The sequence below is a fragment of the Temnothorax longispinosus genome, chromosome 2 (genome assembly GCF_030848805.1).
Source record: "Temnothorax longispinosus isolate EJ_2023e chromosome 2, Tlon_JGU_v1, whole genome shotgun sequence".
Classification (NCBI taxonomy): Eukaryota; Metazoa; Arthropoda; class Insecta; order Hymenoptera; family Formicidae; genus Temnothorax; species Temnothorax longispinosus.
In genome coordinates this window covers 1018987-1037356 of record NC_092359.1, presented here as the reverse complement: position 1 = coordinate 1037356, position 18370 = coordinate 1018987, and the positions used below count along the sequence as shown (strand labels likewise).

Here is an 18370-nt window from a genome sequence, read left to right as displayed (position 1 = left end):
CCTTTTTTGTCTTCAGGCGACGGAAACATCCACGTACAAATCTCCATACCGGAATACTACGAGGACGTGGCCGCACAATTAGAACCTTTTATCTTTGAATACGTGTCACAGTGCCAGGGTAGCATCAGTGCCGAACACGGCATCGGTTTTAAAAAGACCAAATATCTTCACCTGAGCAAAAGTTCTTCTGAGATCGAGATGATGTACGGTCTGAAGAAAATGATGGATCCGAATGGCATCCTAAATCCATATAAAGTTTTAGCAGAGAAGTCATGATTATCGTGAAAATAATCGTAAGCAAAAACGGTGTGTAAATGTTCAATGTGCCATTTAAATAAAATCGATAGAAGATCAAGTAAAGTCGCGCGATTATCTAAATAATTATCATCATGGGATGCTTAAGAAAATGCTTAAGAAAATATAGTATTTGTATTGTGTGCTATTAATACAATAGTACTTGGCGTTACATGTGCGCTGACTTCACATACGAGATTCTGCATGCTTTTTTTTGGCTGTTTTCCATCTGCCAATAAAAGCAGATAAAACGAATCGGTGACTAATACATCTCGAAATAGATGAGTAGCATATAATAGGTAGCATAGTAAGTAATAGCTAGAAGAAATATCAAAACAATATGTTCTCGCAAGTAGAATGTTTTAGATACTTATACCTATCATTATCTAATTTTGAAATATATGCATGTGATATAAAAGTGTACCTGATATGTGTGATAAGAAGAGAATGTAACTATATATGAAGCGGGTAATAGTTAACAGGAATCTCTGAATATCAAAGAAATGCAAAGGTATTTCTTCTGTTGCATACATGCACGCTTGCCTGTATTTAATCCAGCCATGAAACATTTATACTATAGAATTTTATCTAGAAAAAAAAATCATGAATGAAATAAACTTTCAATAAAGATTTTATTTTTAGAATTAATATATTTTTTATTCTTTTTCTCTTTTCTCTGGGAATTTAAGATAAATACGACTGTTTTTTCGCGATAACAGGATTTAATTTAATACCTAAATTTGACATGAGTGTCTGAAATATAAATTTTCAAAAGAACCTAATAAATGATAAAGTATAACAATATTTGTTATAGTTTAGACACTTATTCGCTCAGTTTTTTAAAAATGTTTTTGTGTATTTAACCCTTTTAATAAAAATTATTTGTATTTTTGATAATATTCTATTTTCTGATAAGTTTTTAAATACATACATCAAAATATGTATGTTCTAGAAGCCATTTGTATAGGTAATGCTAAAAGGAATTAACGTATATTTATAGATATAAAAATATAAGTATATATAGTAATATTTTTATATTTTATAATATATAACATTATTGTAAAGTACAATATAAAATTATAAGATAATTATATTATATCATATATTATATTATACTATATTTTAATAACATAATGTGTTATTTCATAATTCAAAATATGTAGCTGCGGTTACAGTGAAAACGAGAGCACAAATGCCATCAGTTCTTATCGAAATTCTTATCGAATCTCGGTATTTTTATTACGCGTAACCGACGAACGTGCGCGGTTTTCGTTCGTAAGAATGAATTTTATTCTAATTTCTCGCGGACAATTCCGATTCCGCAAGCGCTCCTTCCGGATCTTTCGAGAAATATAGATAAGCGGGCGAACGAGTCATAACACATCTCGCTGGAAGCGACGAGAAGTCGCGCGAGATACCCTACAATCGTGCGCATGCGCACGCCGCGCTATCGAACGGTCTCGAAAAGAGCGGTAAACCGAATATAAACAGGCGCAGTGGCAACGGTTGCGCAGTTAATCGCTAAGCGGAATTCGCGCCTGAAGGAAGCGAGCCTCGCGGCGGATTTCTTATTGCGCAGTACGACGAGTTATTTCACGAAGCGTGATAATTCAACGACGTGCCCGACGTCGGGTTCTTGACAAACGAAACGAGCGCTTTATTTTCGAAGGCGGCAAGGTACGTATCGCAATTGTCCTCTCCGAATTCACGCGTCACGTACGGATTATTGTTTGATTGTTCAACAATTAACGTTGATTAATTGAATTATCGTGCGTCTTTTGCTACGTTCACGTTTAAAATTATTATTAATAATGACAAGTTTTTATGTAGAAAGATTTATAAAACATTTTTTCCTTAGAGACCTTTGAGCATATATTACGTTTATTGTTTCGATAATTCTTATACAAGAGAGGTTAAATCGCCATTATTTTATTCGTTTATTAAACATAACAAGCAGGAGAATCTCTTATTTAAAATTCCAGCCTGATTTACGCAGCCAATATTTTTTTATAAGATCGAGATATGTCAATTTGAAATAACTTTTAAATTTTGAATAGAAAAGATATCATTGAACGTCGGTGTAACTGTCTTGTGAAGTTATACGGTAATCTATGATTTTTGTTCAAATGTGAAACTGCTCCGAATGAGAGGAGCCTCTTGTTTTCGTTCGCGAATGAAGATGTTCCAAAAACAGATGATTTTGCATACTGTCAATACTGTGTTCGAAGGACGGGGCAATACACATAAATATTTACATGCTGTGTCTCTCAGGATATATGAAAATATCGTCGTGAACGATAAATCGTACAGTTAAAAAACCAAGCAATAGCAAAAAGCAGCAAGGCAAAAATTGCTCAGTATTCTAGATATTAGACTCGTCAAAATTTCTTTAAAAATAAGTACTGTAGATAAAGCGCCTATTTAAATAAGTATTTTAAATAAGTGCTAAATGCACTTTTCCAGCAATTTCAGTTTGCGCACTTATCAGATACGTTATAATTATTCATCAGATACAAATATATATATTTGTATTTTTATTATTAAATCTATATCCTTATCTATTATATTACGTTTAGATTTTGTTTGCATTCACTTAATTGCCAATACGTTTTATCTTTCATTTAGAATCTTTCCAAACAATTCTATGATAAAAATGATAATCTGTTAGGCGTCAGAAGTAAATCAGGTAAATATATAATGATTAGTGCCTATTTTCCGGTTGTCCGCAGAAAATCATGGCATTGGTATCGAGAAACCTATACCGCAACTGGTGGGATGATATAGACCGCTATCACCGCGAGATAGAGGACCACTTTCGGAAGCTGAGTGTGCGCGACGATGATCTGTGGCTATCGTCGGTCCGCGACAGGTTCCGGCCGTGGCGCAGTGTGGAGAACCTGGAACGCGAGATAGGCGGCTGGGCGACGGTCGAACGCGACGATAACAAGTACCAGGTAATCGTGGACGTGCAGCAGTTCGCGCCGGAGGAGATCACCGTGCGCACCGACGACCAGTGCATCACCGTCGAGGCCAAGCACCATCAGAGGAAAGACAGACACGGCTACGTGTCGCGACAGTTCATACGCCGTTACCTGCTACCCAAGGGCTACGACATCGGCCACGTGAAGCCCAGTTTGTCGTCCGATGGTATCCTGACCATCACGGCGCCCAGACTGGCATTACCGGCGCCAGGCGAACGAATCGTGCCAATTCGACGAAGCTTTTTGCCGGCCATCAAGGCCAAGTAACGCGCTGAAATGTTTCCGGAAAACGCGAAAGTGGTCCGGCGTCCGAGGGATTAATCCCCAAGACGTCGAAGTATTCCGAATCATTTTATTTTTACAGCCGCGATCATTCTTAAAGCCAATAGTTTGCAGAGTTACGTGCCTGTAATAACAATCGGTATCGCGATCTAGAAAGAGATGGAGAGTTAAACACTGGCAGAGAAGAAAGTTAGTCGGTGTTTACATCAGTCTCTTGAATGTTTAGACGACCTTCAGATATCTCTCCGCAATAACTGACTCGCGTTATTCGGCTTCCTCGCAAATGTCTATTATGTATGTACAACCGGTCAGTACGATGTATCGATTTTGTAAACATTTGTTGATATATATACGTATACACATGTATCTATATATAAATGTGTATTAATACATATACATATATGTATAATAATATATAATTTTATATGTATATATGCATGAATGTCTGTATGTATCAGCATTGCACTCCTGTATATCAGAAACGAGTCACGATTATTATTTGAACCGTAGCTTAAGATTGATAAAAAAAAAGACTGCAGAATTAAATTTACATACTATTACGTTTAAAATAAAGATCCACTTTCAATTGCGTACAAGAGCGGAAATTAATAGACATCCATCGATTCCATAATTACGGCCGTGACTCATCTTTCGCGCGTTTGAACTTCGATATTTAACGTAATTAGCTAATTGTAGAAAATTGTAAAAAAACATACATATATATGTATAGTCGCGTTGTGTTGATTATTTTCTCATAGCTTTAAAAAAACACGTACGTTAATAACAATAGCTACTGTCAGGAAGCTTTACGACGCTGTTAGACATTACATCATTCGTCTCGGCGATTGGTTTCAAATGGTTCATGCCGCCGTGACTCGCTATTAAAATGTAACAACTGCGTACGTTCTGTAGAGCTTGGCTTTATTATGTAATCGTTCACTTAATTTATTCGTGTTATCGTTAACTCGACAATTCGATTTAGAACCCGTACTTATAGATTGTTTACGTAACAACTCTTTTTTGGCAAGGAATGCGTGTTGCATAAAATATGTATGAATGATATAGATAAATCACGCGGTATTAATTATTCGTCACTATAGCCAGGAAGTAAGTTAGAATTATAGGCGAGATATTATGTAATGTATTTCGTATTCGTATTTCGAGTTAGACGATTGCAATTGTGTTCAAGTGACGACTAAACACATATATATATATATTCCAGATTCAGTGTTAATACAGTGATTTTACTCTCGCGATACCTTTCGCACAGTCATTTGTAATTTTATTCGCTTTCTATTAAAATTAATGTAATATTTTGCTAATAATATTTCCTTCAATAAAGGTTTAATATTAATTTAATTTTGTATTATATTATTATCATCGAACAATATTACCTCTAAATAACTACATGTAATTCTTACAAATTTGCAATTATATCGTAATTGTAATATGTTTCTAATAATACTAGTAATGCTCTTTTTTAAATAAAAATGATTTAATCTTGATACCTTTTTTAAACAATCGTCTTTAAATATGTAATTTTATACGATTTTAACAAAATTGCAATTATATTATTTAACTTGTGTACTATTATTAGTTGCAAATTTGGTAAATATTTCTTTTCGAACGAAGTTCGTGGTTTAATTTTGAAGGCCAATGCTCTATTTTTAAAAAATTTTTGCTGTTAAATATTTATATCTTAATGACATGCTTGTGGCACATGAAAAAGGGCTAAGCCGCAATAAATATTTCAACTTAGGCAAATCATTACTAAATTATCCATCGGACACATAAATTGCGCATGTTTGCCAAATACGTCACGAAGACGTGCGTACATTTCCCGTCTTTGCTGCGAAGCCTGCTTTTGGACGATTCGTAATTCATGACGGAATTAAATTCATAATTTATAAATAGAATTTCGTCGCGTGATACAGAACAATTAAACAATTAATCAGAATGTACATGTATGGACATGTTAAAATGCACGCATACATGATGTATGATGTACGTGTTTATATTACGAATGAGATTTTATTCCGAATTATTGACCGTCTAAAATAAAATTAAACGTTTGAACGTTCGACCGCTCGCGGGCGTCTTTCTTACGATGGCCCTCGTTCTTCCTCGCTCTCGGAGAACGGCACTTGATCGTCTAGGCTCTGCGGTGGCAGTGTCGGTTCCTCTAAAATCGTTTCCTCTGCGGGCACTAAAGTCTGCATCCATCTAGCTTGTTCCTCGATCTCCGGAATTTTCTCATCGATCAATTTCTCCGTGTCTACCTTGTCTAACTCCTCTTGTATGCGTCTCTTTAACGGCCCCTCGATAGCATCCATAATCTGATATCTAAAGTAAGTATAATAGAAAGTGGAGTTAGAAGCTTAAATAAGGAATTTTAAGACAGCAAAAAAAGATAAAATAAAATTTGTCATGCAGAATCATCTTTTTCAGTCTAAATATGATAATATTTAAATGTAGAGAATGTAACAGAAAAATCCAAGATTATATAATCTTTTAGATCCCAGATCATATCCCAATTATTGTAACGTATGACTTTAGAAGGATTTTGTAAAAACTAAAAAACGCAAAACTGTTTTAAGATTTAATCAAACATTCCGAGACGTACGTAGAATTTATAAAAAAAGGTTTGTTGTGAAGATTGTTTCGAAGATTGTCAAGGTTTCGTCGCATTATAGACACACTTCCTCCTAATGCTCATTGTAATTCGATCGATGTCGGAAAATCGCCAATTACGGGCGTCACCTTGAAATCGGCGCGAGACGCATATTTTACAAGGCTGCATCTATTATGGTTTACCTTAAAACGTTCGGCAGTATATTAATGCTCGCTTCCATGAGATAATCGAGCGTGCCGGCACCGTGGATTCTCGCCTGGACGTTGCCCAATTCGAGCTCCAGTTCCTCCAGGGCGGCGCGCTTCCGCGTGTCCAGCGGCTGGCCCAGCTTCACCTGGACCCGGAAGTATTGCACGGTGAAGGACACGGTGCCGGCGCGCGATAGGAAGCCGCCGACCACGCTCACTTCCCAGTGAGTCTTGCCCTCCAATTCCTGGGTACCAACGTCCAGAAGCGCGTATACCTGTATAAGGCGTCGTAACGCATAAGTACAAAGTCCACGATAAACATACGTCGCCTACGCGCGTGCAAAGCCCCAAAACCGCGCGTTGCAAGCGATTTGCAAGCGCGCGATATCTTGCGTAATGTTTACGCAACGACGATTGCGATTACGGCCAATCCTGCAGCTGTTTTGTGTTTAGCAATTTCGTCGTATGGACGAAATATATTTATTTAAATTAAATTACAACTCGTTCGTTTAAAGTTTAAACGTTACATCTTCTTCTAAATATATACGGCAGCCTCGTCTATACCTGATTTCAGCAATATTTTTACTGTTGGCATCTTTTACACGCGTAGTTAAATATTATAGATCTCTTAAAAAAGCTCGCTCTTACAGTTCCGTTCTCCATGGTGATAGTTATGTTTCCCATGCGATAGAAACTGGCTAGACCGGTGATCCACGTATGCGACGAGGTCACGGTGAATATACCGACGCTCTGGGTGTAATCCTTTAGCTTGTACGGATCACAGCCCATCTGAGAAACATACTTGCGGGCTTCTGCGATTGCCATATCGAAGGGCGAAATCGAATTCGGGAAGTATTGCGGTAATTGTGATATCTGCTTATTTACCTCGCCCCTATAAATATATCATCGACATATCAATATATATCGTCGAAAAAATAAACAAGAAATTATTTTAAATTCTTCCTTTTTCAAAAGAATAAAAAAAATTATTTATTATTATTAAAACGCACAGAACTTTATAAAAAAAGATATGTAAGATTTAAATTAATAGATTCATAAATATCAAAATTTAAAGAAAGAACAATGTCATAAAAAACGTAAATTAAAACCGGCGTCAATATTAGATTACTGTCCTTTTGAAAAATCGATTATTCTTTGACTAACATCATTTATGTAATACTTCCATCGCTACTTTCCTTGCTCTCTATTTTTCTTATCTTTTTTTTATTTATATTTTTAGATATCGTAATCGTACCTTACGTTTGTATTAACTTCCTTCAATATGAATGGTTTGATGCTGTCAAAGATAAAGGTGCCGATGGAGTTAATGACACCTTGAAAAACTGATCCGAGAAATCCTAGATTCTTGAAGTCCATGTCAATTTTGTCGAAAGTCAGATCCATGTCGATGTCCTGAGCTTGCAATTTGCCATCGGTGCCCACTTCCAGCCTGGCGATACCCTCGACCATGACACCGGTGAGTTTCACTATAAAATCGCCGGCGGATCTCGAGAGCCATGACGCCAGTGTGTATAATCCACGAATATCAAGACTGTCAATCCTTACTGCGACAGATACCTTAAAAAAATACATTTGTTCTTAAATTTCTAGCAAAGACAGTAAAATTGGAGATATAAACATCGCAAGTGCATATAACTAAATAAATATAATAATAATACTATAAACTATGTGATATAATAAAAAAATTTGTAAAGCTAAATAAAAAATAAAAATTTGATAACTTTAAAAAGAAGACATATAAAAAATAAGAAAAAAATACAGAGATATTTACAAGATATTCTATGTACAGAATTATGTGTAAATCATATTTTAAAAGTCCTTGCAAATTAATAATTTAAATATTTTCCTATATAATTAATAAAAAAAGATTTTGTTAGATTAGTCGGAAAAGTATATTGTACTTTCCACACATTCGTTATTACAGTGTCTCACAATCAGTATTGTATTGATTATCATATTTCTACTGCGTCCGCTTGAAATATAATCATCTTATTTTCTACGTAAACATTTTCTACAAACATGGATTCATGTAAAAGTTCAAACATTTAATATTTCGCTTACTAAAAACGTTTTACGCGTGTGAATTATAAATTAATAATTTTTATTAAATGTTATATTAATTAAAATTTAACGGTGGAGTTTCTACTTATATCTTTGCATTGTTGTTTTAACAAGGAAATCAATCGAATAATAAAATCTATGATGTTGTAAACTTTTAAAGTTATCGGTATAAAACTAATTTCTCGCATTGACACTAAATTTATAACTGTAAACTAACGTTACTTTTAAACCATTCATAGCTATATTAATAATTAATTATATTATTATATTATTATAAACTAATAATAACTATAACTATTAACAATTGTAACACCAAACTACATATTTTCTCCATGCGATATCCTATAATGTATACGCGGTGTATACATTTTAATCGCAGAATCTAATCAAGAGCATTAAAAAAGAAATATTAGCGCATTAATTTGAGTTTCACTTCTTCTCGAATATTTTCATCTCTCTCTCTCTCTCTCTCTCTCTCTCTCTCTCTCTCTCTCTTGCTTCGTTTTTCACTTTTTTAATTTACCTGCATACGTGCCAATTCCGATTCCACATGTTCGATACGAAACTTGGACAGCCCGTAAACGCTGATCTGCTTGAAATTCATCGTGTACATGGAAAAGGAATGCTTCATATCCGGCACTGGCATCGGATCCGGTATCGGTGCGCCCGGAAGCCCGACGGGATCGTCTTGCTGATAATGCTTGAGGATAGCGCGAATCTGATCCCCGAGCCGCTGCTCGCCCGCTGCCATCTGAGCTGCTTTACTCTTGTCTAGAATAAATCAGATTTTTTGCTCAATCAACGAGTCAAATCGTGCCGCATTATAAATGATAAATAAATATGGAAAAATAGTATTATAAAGCCAATTTCACGAGAGGCAAATTTTTTAAATTACGAAATTATCATTGGTGCGGAGAATTAATGATTGAGATTTTATACGAAAATTAATTATTGAGACTTGCAAATGAGATAACTCTATCCCGCAACGATCTGTTATGGCTGCCCCTTGAACTGTACGTTATATTGCGTAAGAAACAGGAATTATTTATATCATGAGACATAACGTAGTAAATAGTGCATCGTAGTTATTATGAAACGACTAACGTCAATCATTTTTTAATCCTGTACAGTAAAAATTAATATTTTCAAGTTGAATTTTTTTTCAATCAGTTTATCTTTAAATTGCAATCAAGAAGCAATTAGGCAAATTATAATTCCTCCTCTACATAATTTTCAATTCGAGATATTAGGCGACGTTAAAACAATATCCAGAAAATCCAAAATCAGCGACAAATAATTAGATAAATTATAGTCATTTATCTACGTAATATACAATTTTATTGAATGAAGTATTTAAATTTAATAAGTGATAATTTATCAAGAGCCCGATAGAGAATAATTGGGAAAATTAGAGTCTCCTGCGCCCACACGATATCCAATTTGATTACATAATAAATAATTTACATATTTAAATAATCATGAGAAATATATAGAGCTAGGAGGAAATAAGAATCAATTGGGAAAGGCGTGATTCTTGTGTCATGTAATGTTCAACGCAATTGCGCTTCAAATAATTTTAGAAAGTATTTCCAGGCGTTGCTGGTAACCAATTTGATAGAATCACATCTGTTGACGAATGTCATACCTATCGACGACGCGGCGTTGCTCGCCTTTGGCTCGTCGCCCGCACACGGGGAACACAGGAAGCAGAAGACCACCAAGAAAACCGTCGCGTACACTCGCATTCCCAATCGCTTCTCACACCGCATCTTTTATCTTTTAGAACTTCACTCGAGAATACACCAATGTGTCACTTAATACCTGGCCCTACGACCCTACGCCGATTGATATATCAATTAATTCCACGGTTTATCTTAAGATAAGTTCGCGACACGTTTTGTAGCTCCACTGGCACCGACAGTTCCTATCTCTGCCTGCCAAGGGTGGATGAAGATAAGCGGTGTGGCCCGTAACCGACTGGCGAGGCGTGTGTGCACGCGTTTGACTGACCGAAGAGGCACGTCAGTAAATTTAGTGGAACGATATCGCCGACAGGTCATTGAGAGAGCGAGGGTCAATCGCTTTATCTCCATCCGTGCCTCTCCCCTCGCCTTCTTCTTGCGTGGTTTCCTCTTTATCCATCTCTTTCTCCCTTTGCTATACAACCATCCAATTCTGATCTCTCGCTTCAACGATATCAGCGTATGTTGCGCAGGTCGCATTGTGGTGTGGTCGGTCATGTGGAAGCGATCCCCATGATGGATTTTCCATCCTGAACGCGGTATAGGCGTGTACTGCTCGCCCAGATATAAGCGTCTCAATCAAGTTATACCTGAAGATCCCAAAGGGTCAAAATCCATCTTAGCAACGGACGGTGGATGATTGTAGCAGAAATCGAATAAGCTCTTCAAACAAACCTGCTTTAGAAAAACCATCCTCTCTTGGGAACGTATAGTGCCGGATTATTTAAACACGTTTTCTGACCATCGATCGGGGAATCCATTCCAAAAAGTTTCATAATACGTGTCCTGAAGCAGTAAAATATATAATCAAAATTTTCCTCTGTATAACTAATAACAATTAAGTGTCTAAAATATTATAATTGAAATAGATTATATACATTCTTAGTGATTTTCGTTTCTTTTTTTTTCTAATGATCCGAGATTTCTTGCGCGATCAATTTGTAACTTAATGCAATACCTTGTTTATTATACAAATCCGATATCATTTCTTCAATGATGCAATAAAAAAATATACATTTTTAGTTAATTAATATAATCAATATTATTACAAATATGGGAATTATAGGAATTATAACCAACATTCTAGAAATTAATGCGTCCATTGTGTGAGAGAAGCGTGAAACTATAAAAATATTAAAAATTAATCAATTCATTGAGAATTCAAAATGTATTTTTAATATTTTGTCATTTTTGTTAATTTTATATTTATTTTATCTAGTCACTTAAAAAGCAATATGAGCCCTGAAGAACTTACGTTGCTTTCAAGCTGATCGAATGAATTGCGAAATAATTGTCTTTCGCATCCGGTTCGCCTTCCAACCTTTAATAGCATCGTTCCGGACATTAAATGAATTTCCGTTGCATCGTCGTAGTAGTCAAGATGCTACTCTAATCCACAAGTAACTCGCAATAGTATCTGTTAGCTGTAATTAGTTTAGATAATTATAATATGAAAACATATGATCACACCTTAGAAAAAATAGGGATTAAATTTAAAATTGAAATTCTTAAATCGCGCTCTTTTATAGAATGCGGTGTACACAAATTGTTACATAGCAGATGCAAAAGTATATCTTTTAGCTTGCTGTTGCATATAGATATTAATAAATTGATATCGCATCGAAAATCGCCGTACGGTTACATTAGCAAAGTATTGATATTTGTTACAAAAAATTTAATAACAAGAACCCGTAAAAAGTCTATTTAAATAATTAGAATAATTATTAGAGCTGTTTATTCGTTAAATTTGATTTTTGACCTAGCCAAAATGTTTCAGGCCCGGTTTAGGGTCATAGCGTAGTGAATAGATCTGCACTTGAACGAAGCTTCCACCACTACGAGTCTTGCTGGGCTTCTCGTCCGGCAGTTGGCCGGTTATAGTCAGCTGTTAGAAAAGAGGGGAAAACTCATCAGTGTGCAGTGCAATTCTAATAGTTCCACCTCACCATACATCAAAACAGAACAGTTCAACGGTGTCTTTACTCTTCGTTATACCAATTCGTCGTATATGACACGTGAAATATTTGTTTTTTTGTAATATATTTCACGTAACGTAAGTTGTTTTCTCTAGAAGCTATAATACACGTTGGACATTTGTCGCATATTACGTTATATTAATGCGTAAGAATGCGTTTAATTGAACTGGTTTTAATTAGAAAAAGGCGTGAAATTTAAATCGGCTTATTGTAAAAATAAATTTACACGCGGAATCGAAATCTTGACCATCTTGACCATAAATGCCGCGGACGTATAGCATTCCCTCGGTGTTTCCTTCGTTCGCGCTCGTATAGCACACTCCACATCTTTCCGAAACGGATGAACTGAATGCTGGGAAAAAATATCCTCACGGCCACGGCAACGTATCGCCCCGCGGATGCGCGTTCGTAATTATACGTGACACACGCACACACAGCGGTTGTGTTTATTTATAGACGCGAGTCTATCAGGTCCTGGCTTCTGGCAGCGCGCGTGTGCACGCGTGTGTGTGCGCGTTTTATAACTGTTGTACACGTGTACGCCAGCCGCTGTAAAGTATGGCACCGCACAACTATACTACCACATTTGTGCACGGCGATCGCGCGACGAACTTTTTCGTGACAGGCGCGAGAGGGTTTCGCTGGAACATGTGACGAGCTGACGGGAGCTCGTCCGGTCCGGTGTTGGTTGCGACGCAGCGGACATCCTTAAAAATAGGAGCTACAGCTGTGCTGCTGGTGCTCATCGAGAGTCGAGAGATATAGACACCATCTCCACGAGGGACCGTTGGACGCAGTTGGACAGTCGCGCGGGCAGGCAGGTTCGAAGGCTGCGTGTTGATCTCGTGTGAAGGAACGATGCATGGAGATGCTACCTGGGAATTAGCCCCCCGACGTTTCTCCACTGCTCGCGGTTGATCAACACCAGGAGTTATGTCGAAGCCCGATGCACCGAAATTCGTCACGGCGCTTTTCTCCTTCAAGGGAAAGAACAACGACGAGGTAACGTGGCACTCCTTCTCCCTTTTCCCCCTTTCTCTTTTCCCGTAGAGTATTTCAAATATCGCACTCCTGGAGTGAATATTGTCATAGTTTCTAAAAACGCGTTCAGATGTGTCTTGTGCACTATGCCGTGCTTTTGTTTTTCTAGTTGTGCTTCAAGAAAGGAGATGTAATAACGATAACTCAGGTGGACGACGAAGGCTGGTGGGAGGGCACGTTGCACGATAAGACTGGTTGGTTCCCTTCGAATTATGTCAAAGAATACAGAGTTCCAGGTACGGTAACTTTTGAATACGTTTAAATTCGAGTACCTTAAATGGTATGCAATTTCATTTGTTTACGATCTTTTCTTTTAATACATATTTTAATATGTTCATATCATGTGTGTTCTAATGCTGAAAATAATTGTATGTCTTTCATATATTGTATATATTCTAATACATACAGATGGTGGTCATGCGTCGATTAAGACGTCTCCAGAAAGGAGTCCACAGGAGTCACCTGCGCATCAAAAACTCAATCGCGATATAGTGTTAAAGGATATCGTCGATTCTGAAAGGGTAAATGTAGCTGAACTGCAAGGACTAGTGAATAATTTTTTACAACCTCTCGAAACATCGAATATGTAAGTCATGTCGCTTAATGGATACAAGAAAAAAAATGTTACGTATATCTTGTATAACAGAAATTTTCAATTATATGTAGATTGAAGAAGGAGGAGTATAAGCAGCTACTCGGTAATGTACACGAGGTCCTCGAGACTCACCAATGTTTATTGGCAAACTTGGAAGGAACCATTTTGCAAGGACTCTCTGCAAGAGTAGGGAATCTTTTCCTGACTATCGCACCAAGGCTAAAGTCTATTCACGCTACATATTGCAATAATCATCCGCAAGCCGTTTGCATATTAGATAGGTATAGGTAGGTGTCTAGAAAATGTATCTTTTTGTTTTTCGATGGAACGCTATATCATGAATAGAGTCTTGGCCTTTATTATGGAATTTGAAGGTTTCTGCCCTTCAAGGAGATAATGCAGTGTTACGATTTGTTTCTGGGTATTTTTTTGAGATTAAGTTCATGTATTATTGCATGTATCAATCATGTATTATTATTTTAGAGATGAATTAAATGAATTTATGGAGCGCAGTGGAGCGATATCGCCTGGTATATTAGTATTAACAACTGGCCTCAGCAAGCCGTTCCGAAGATTGGACAAGTATTCTGCTATGCTTCAGGAATTAGAAAGATACACCGAAAAAAATCATCCCGACAGAGGGGATACTCAACGTAGCATAACAGTATACAGAGAAATCGCGGTACGATAACTCATCTATATCTTTTATATGTACAAAAAAGTTATTATCAATGTTTACAATTTACACTTGCTTATCGCAGTTCATTTTATTCGTAGGATCATTGCGCTTCCATACGTAAGCAACGTGAATTAGCACTTCAAATATTAACTAGTGGAATCAAAGGTTGGGAAGGTGAAGAATTAAATTCATTAGGCGAGATTATTCACGTTGGATCAGTAACCCTAGCAACCGGCGTAGATCGTAGAGATAGATACTTTGTTTTATTTCCTACCACACTGCTGGTGCTTAGTACCAGTGCCAGGATGAGTTCCTTCATTTACGAGGTAGACTTGAAAACATCTCTGTCACGCTGCTTTAAAATCACAATTGAAATATATCAAGATTTTTAATTCACGCTGCGATTATTTGCATAGGGAAAACTTCCGTTAACTGGCATTAATGTAACTGGAATGGAAGACACGGATGAAATAAGAAATGCTCTGGAGATCACTGGTATGGCTATCGATATTTTATTCAAATATCCTGATACTGTTGCAAAACAAATAAAGAATGCTATTTTGTGACTTTGCAACAATTGCTTCTTAAAATAATGACATAAATAATAAAATGCGTATGCTTTACGTATGTTTTAAGGACCAATGATCGAAAGCATCGTCGTGCTGTGTGCTACAAGGGAAGAGAGACAGCGTTGGATCGATCTCTTAATTCAGGAACAGTGCACCAGCCTCCTGAAATCGCCAACTATCCCTCGTGTGAGTTGCCATCATCCTCCGTACGCTCGACTCTCGAGATACTTTGCGAAGCTCGTGAGGAGAAAAGTCATATATCCTGAATTAATGAAGAAATTATTATATATTCAATATGTCCTGAGGCCAGATTTGAGTAACGTGAAAATGAGAAAGTGCAGTGTGACCTATACTATTTTTCCCACTAGTGCTAGCGAAGGATCAGAGTCGGATACACTCATTGAAAGTAATGTGCAAGAGGAGCCGCGAATATTGCGTAAATCCTCGTTAATATTGGACGTTAGATATGTAACGGACAATACTGATCTTAGTACCGTCGGAATCGCGAGCACTTCCTCACTCACGAATTTCGCGCCGAGAGTTAATTGCGAGAATCGATGTACTTTTGAGACTAGTAAGAGTTTACCTGCTGGTGCTACAATGAGTCACGTCCTGCCAAACGTTCCGCTCGCGTCAAGCAAATCGTATACGTCAAATCTTCAAGCACGTAATAAATTTTGTCGGGAGCATTTGGAAATTTCACATGGCAGAGATCACAGCGATCGGACTGTGAATTATAAATATTTAAAAGCGATCGAGGAGTTTTATCCGAAGAACTCGGACATCCCGGTTCGATATTCCGTGACTTCCGCCCAGAACGATAACTGCGATAGCGTCGGGAGGGAATTTCGAGAAATGTGCGCAAATAGTAGTTTACGGTCTTCGGACTCGGGAATGGCCGAGAGTTATCACTTACGTTCATCTGAAGTCAATTCCTGTTACAAGTCATATGCATCTAGTCATACTAAATATACAGATCCTGTAAGAACATCTCATAGCGAAAGCGATAATGATGAGAATAAGTTTGAGCATCAGTGTATTTGCACCTCGCCATTCGGCTCTACGCCTCGAGATAGCGCTCACTCGCTGGCTTCGTCCAAAAATATTGACGAATGTACAAGCCTTGCGAGATCTAACGATGTCGGTGATAGCAATGCTAACGATGATCCCGATAATAGCGAGAAGAATGTTCATGAAACTGTATTGATTCAACCTCTGATAAATTATGGAAATGTACAAGGAAAAAGGTACACGCAACCGATACCATACGCGCATCAGTGCGTAATTAAGAAAATCGGGAGACGCGTGGTTCGTCCAATCCAGCCGATTATGGAGGAATATGACGAGCCAACAAATCAAGTGTATTCATCTGGATTATATGCTCATTGGTGGCTCAAGAAATCTATCCCGATATTTGGATGCACGGAACAAGGCAAGCTTCCATGGCATGGCTGTTTCTTTGATCATTTCAGTTTTTTAACCATGCTGGTGTTTTTACTAATTATCATTTTCTCTACCAAAAAAAATCGTATGCTCTTATTTCACAGCCATGTTGTGTGAAGTAAGCTGTCGCTTTACTAACACAATACATTATAGAATAGTATCGAAAAACATCACGAATTTCTGTGCGTATGCCTTTATTTTATTACGTCGCAACCATCATTTACCTCGCAAAAGATTCTAGTTAGCTTGATTTTGAGTAGACGCAGCTTTAGTCTTCAGGTAGGGCGTGCACTCCAAAGTAATATAATTACAATCATAGTACTTCTCTTTTTTATAGTGTATTTTTAGATTAAGAAATGTTTTGATATTAAAAATAGAACCCTGCAAAACAATAGCAAAAAAATATACATATACATATATATGTATATTTTATAAAATAAATTCCAACCACAGAGAAACTTTTAGTTCATGCATCGCATGTATGCAATAGAAACAATTCTAATTATGTATTGTTGAAATATTACAAATAATGCTATGTATTGCAGATGAGCAATCAGCCGAACGGAAAGCACCAACGACCGGCAATGGAGCATTGTACATCTCCAGGGATTAAGACACCTTGGAGTATTGCATCATTAAGACCTGCACCTCCCCTATATTCTCTTAAGAATTTTGGAAAAATAGATACTACTACAGATACATCACGCTCACCACGATCATGCAGTAAGTATTTTAATACTAAATATGAAAACATTTGATATGTAATGTACAACCAAGTTTTCAATCTGTTTTCTATAGCACGTTTTATATTACAGACGAGCGACAGTTTGAAGACGATGCGATCATACTGAAAGTAATAGAAGGTTATTGTCTTTCTGTCAATGCTAGATTTACTGTCCATTCTGGAGAGTCTAATTGTAAGTTTTTTAATTGGTCTAATATATGTATAACTGTGTTGAAACTTTTCCGCGTGTCTTTATATCATGAAGAAATTGTTATTTTTCTAGCAATGCTAGATTATGAGCCGCAAAAATCACGGGACAGGATATCATTGACGCATAACAGGGGCAACTGGGAATCTTGTAATGACAGGTGAATATAAAAATATATTTTGAAAAAATATACCTTTCTACCTTCTTTTTTTTACAAAAAATATGTTTAAATTTGATAATTTCTATAAAAATGAAAAATTGCTCGCATTAATTTGTATCAGAAATATATTATCATTATGTTGCTGGTTAAATTGATTGAGAAACAGAGAAGAAATCGTTTTTTCTTTTCCTAATTCTTTTTAAATTATGCTATATAAGCTTTAGAGATTGGATGATGTGATATATTCATATTTGTATTGGAAATTGATAATAATGTATAACATAATAGTACTATATATTATTAATGTATGTATTAATACTTATTAACGTGTACTTTTTACATACACAGAACATTATCGGAAACTGTTAAAACCTTGAAGAATCAAATGACTGACTTACAATCGCAAATGTCGCTACTAACAAAACAATTGGATGAGGAAAGAAGATCGCGACTCTCGTTAGCTGCTACGGTAAAACGCAGTATGGGAGTTATAGACGGATAAGAAAGTCGATAACATCAAAGAATTATAAGAAGTGTTCAAGAATAAATTTTTCACAATGTTCATCTCATATATACGAGTTTTAATCATAAAACGCATAATATATGTCGCGTGTTGTTGGAATGTTTTCATAAAGTTTACTATTTTTATGATATATATATACATATATGTATATGTGATAAATATAAGATAGAGAAATATACATGTAAAAAAATTATTTATGTATTTTTTTAGTATATTGTACACACTCGGCAATAAAAAAGATATTCAGTAAA

General features: G+C 36.4%; 4 protein-coding genes across 10 annotated transcripts in view; 3 read left to right on the top strand and 1 right to left on the bottom strand.

Moving 5' to 3' along the window:
- Window positions 1-1971, top strand: part of D2hgdh (D-2-hydroxyglutaric acid dehydrogenase) — an 18592-nt gene extending 16621 nt beyond the window's left edge. For all 3 annotated transcript variants that reach the window (XM_071771982.1, XM_071771981.1, XM_071771983.1), the window contains one exon: window positions 17-1971. In XM_071771982.1, the coding sequence (XP_071628083.1) occupies window positions 17-276 (260 nt within the window). In that variant the 3' untranslated portion in view covers window positions 277-1971. The remainder of the gene's footprint in view (window positions 1-16) is intronic.
- On the top strand, window positions 1811-4916 carry LOC139809235 (protein lethal(2)essential for life). Its single transcript, XM_071772015.1, has 2 exons — window positions 1811-1971; window positions 3024-4916. The coding sequence occupies exon 2, from the start codon at window positions 3030-3032 to the stop codon at window positions 3540-3542; it is 513 nt and encodes a 170-aa protein (XP_071628116.1). The 5' UTR covers window positions 1811-1971; window positions 3024-3029; the 3' UTR covers window positions 3543-4916.
- LOC139809227 (uncharacterized) lies at window positions 4462-12541 on the bottom strand. Of its 2 annotated transcripts, XM_071771987.1 has the most exons (10): window positions 12404-12541; window positions 12018-12086; window positions 11457-11625; window positions 10877-10987; window positions 10105-10791; window positions 8983-9230; window positions 7633-7955; window positions 7026-7269; window positions 6372-6652; window positions 4462-5900 (listed from the first exon to the last, which is right to left on the bottom strand). In XM_071771987.1, exons 5-10 carry the CDS (start codon window positions 10226-10228, stop codon window positions 5660-5662), a joined length of 1461 nt encoding a protein of 486 aa, XP_071628088.1. In that variant the 5' UTR covers window positions 10229-10791; window positions 10877-10987; window positions 11457-11625; window positions 12018-12086; window positions 12404-12541; the 3' UTR covers window positions 4462-5659. The 2 variants fall into 2 exon arrangements, with proteins under 2 accessions (XP_071628088.1, XP_071628087.1); XM_071771986.1 differs by lacking the exon at window positions 12404-12541 and having other exon boundaries at window positions 11961-12086.
- Rtgef (Rho-type guanine nucleotide exchange factor) lies at window positions 12480-18370 on the top strand. 4 transcript variants are annotated; one of them, XM_071771970.1, is made up of 12 exons: window positions 12582-13179; window positions 13328-13454; window positions 13627-13804; window positions 13885-14100; window positions 14297-14495; window positions 14591-14818; window positions 14909-14987; window positions 15129-15247; window positions 17050-17227; window positions 17320-17421; window positions 17512-17596; window positions 17945-18370. In XM_071771970.1, exons 1-12 carry the CDS (start codon window positions 13111-13113, stop codon window positions 18096-18098), a joined length of 1734 nt encoding a protein of 577 aa, XP_071628071.1. In that variant the 5' UTR covers window positions 12582-13110; the 3' UTR covers window positions 18099-18370. The 4 variants fall into 4 exon arrangements, 1 of the variants encoding a protein (XP_071628071.1); XR_011731057.1 differs by lacking the exon at window positions 17945-18370 and having other exon boundaries at window positions 12480-13179; window positions 17303-17421; XR_011731055.1 differs by lacking the exons at window positions 17512-17596; window positions 17945-18370 and having other exon boundaries at window positions 12586-13179; window positions 15129-16493.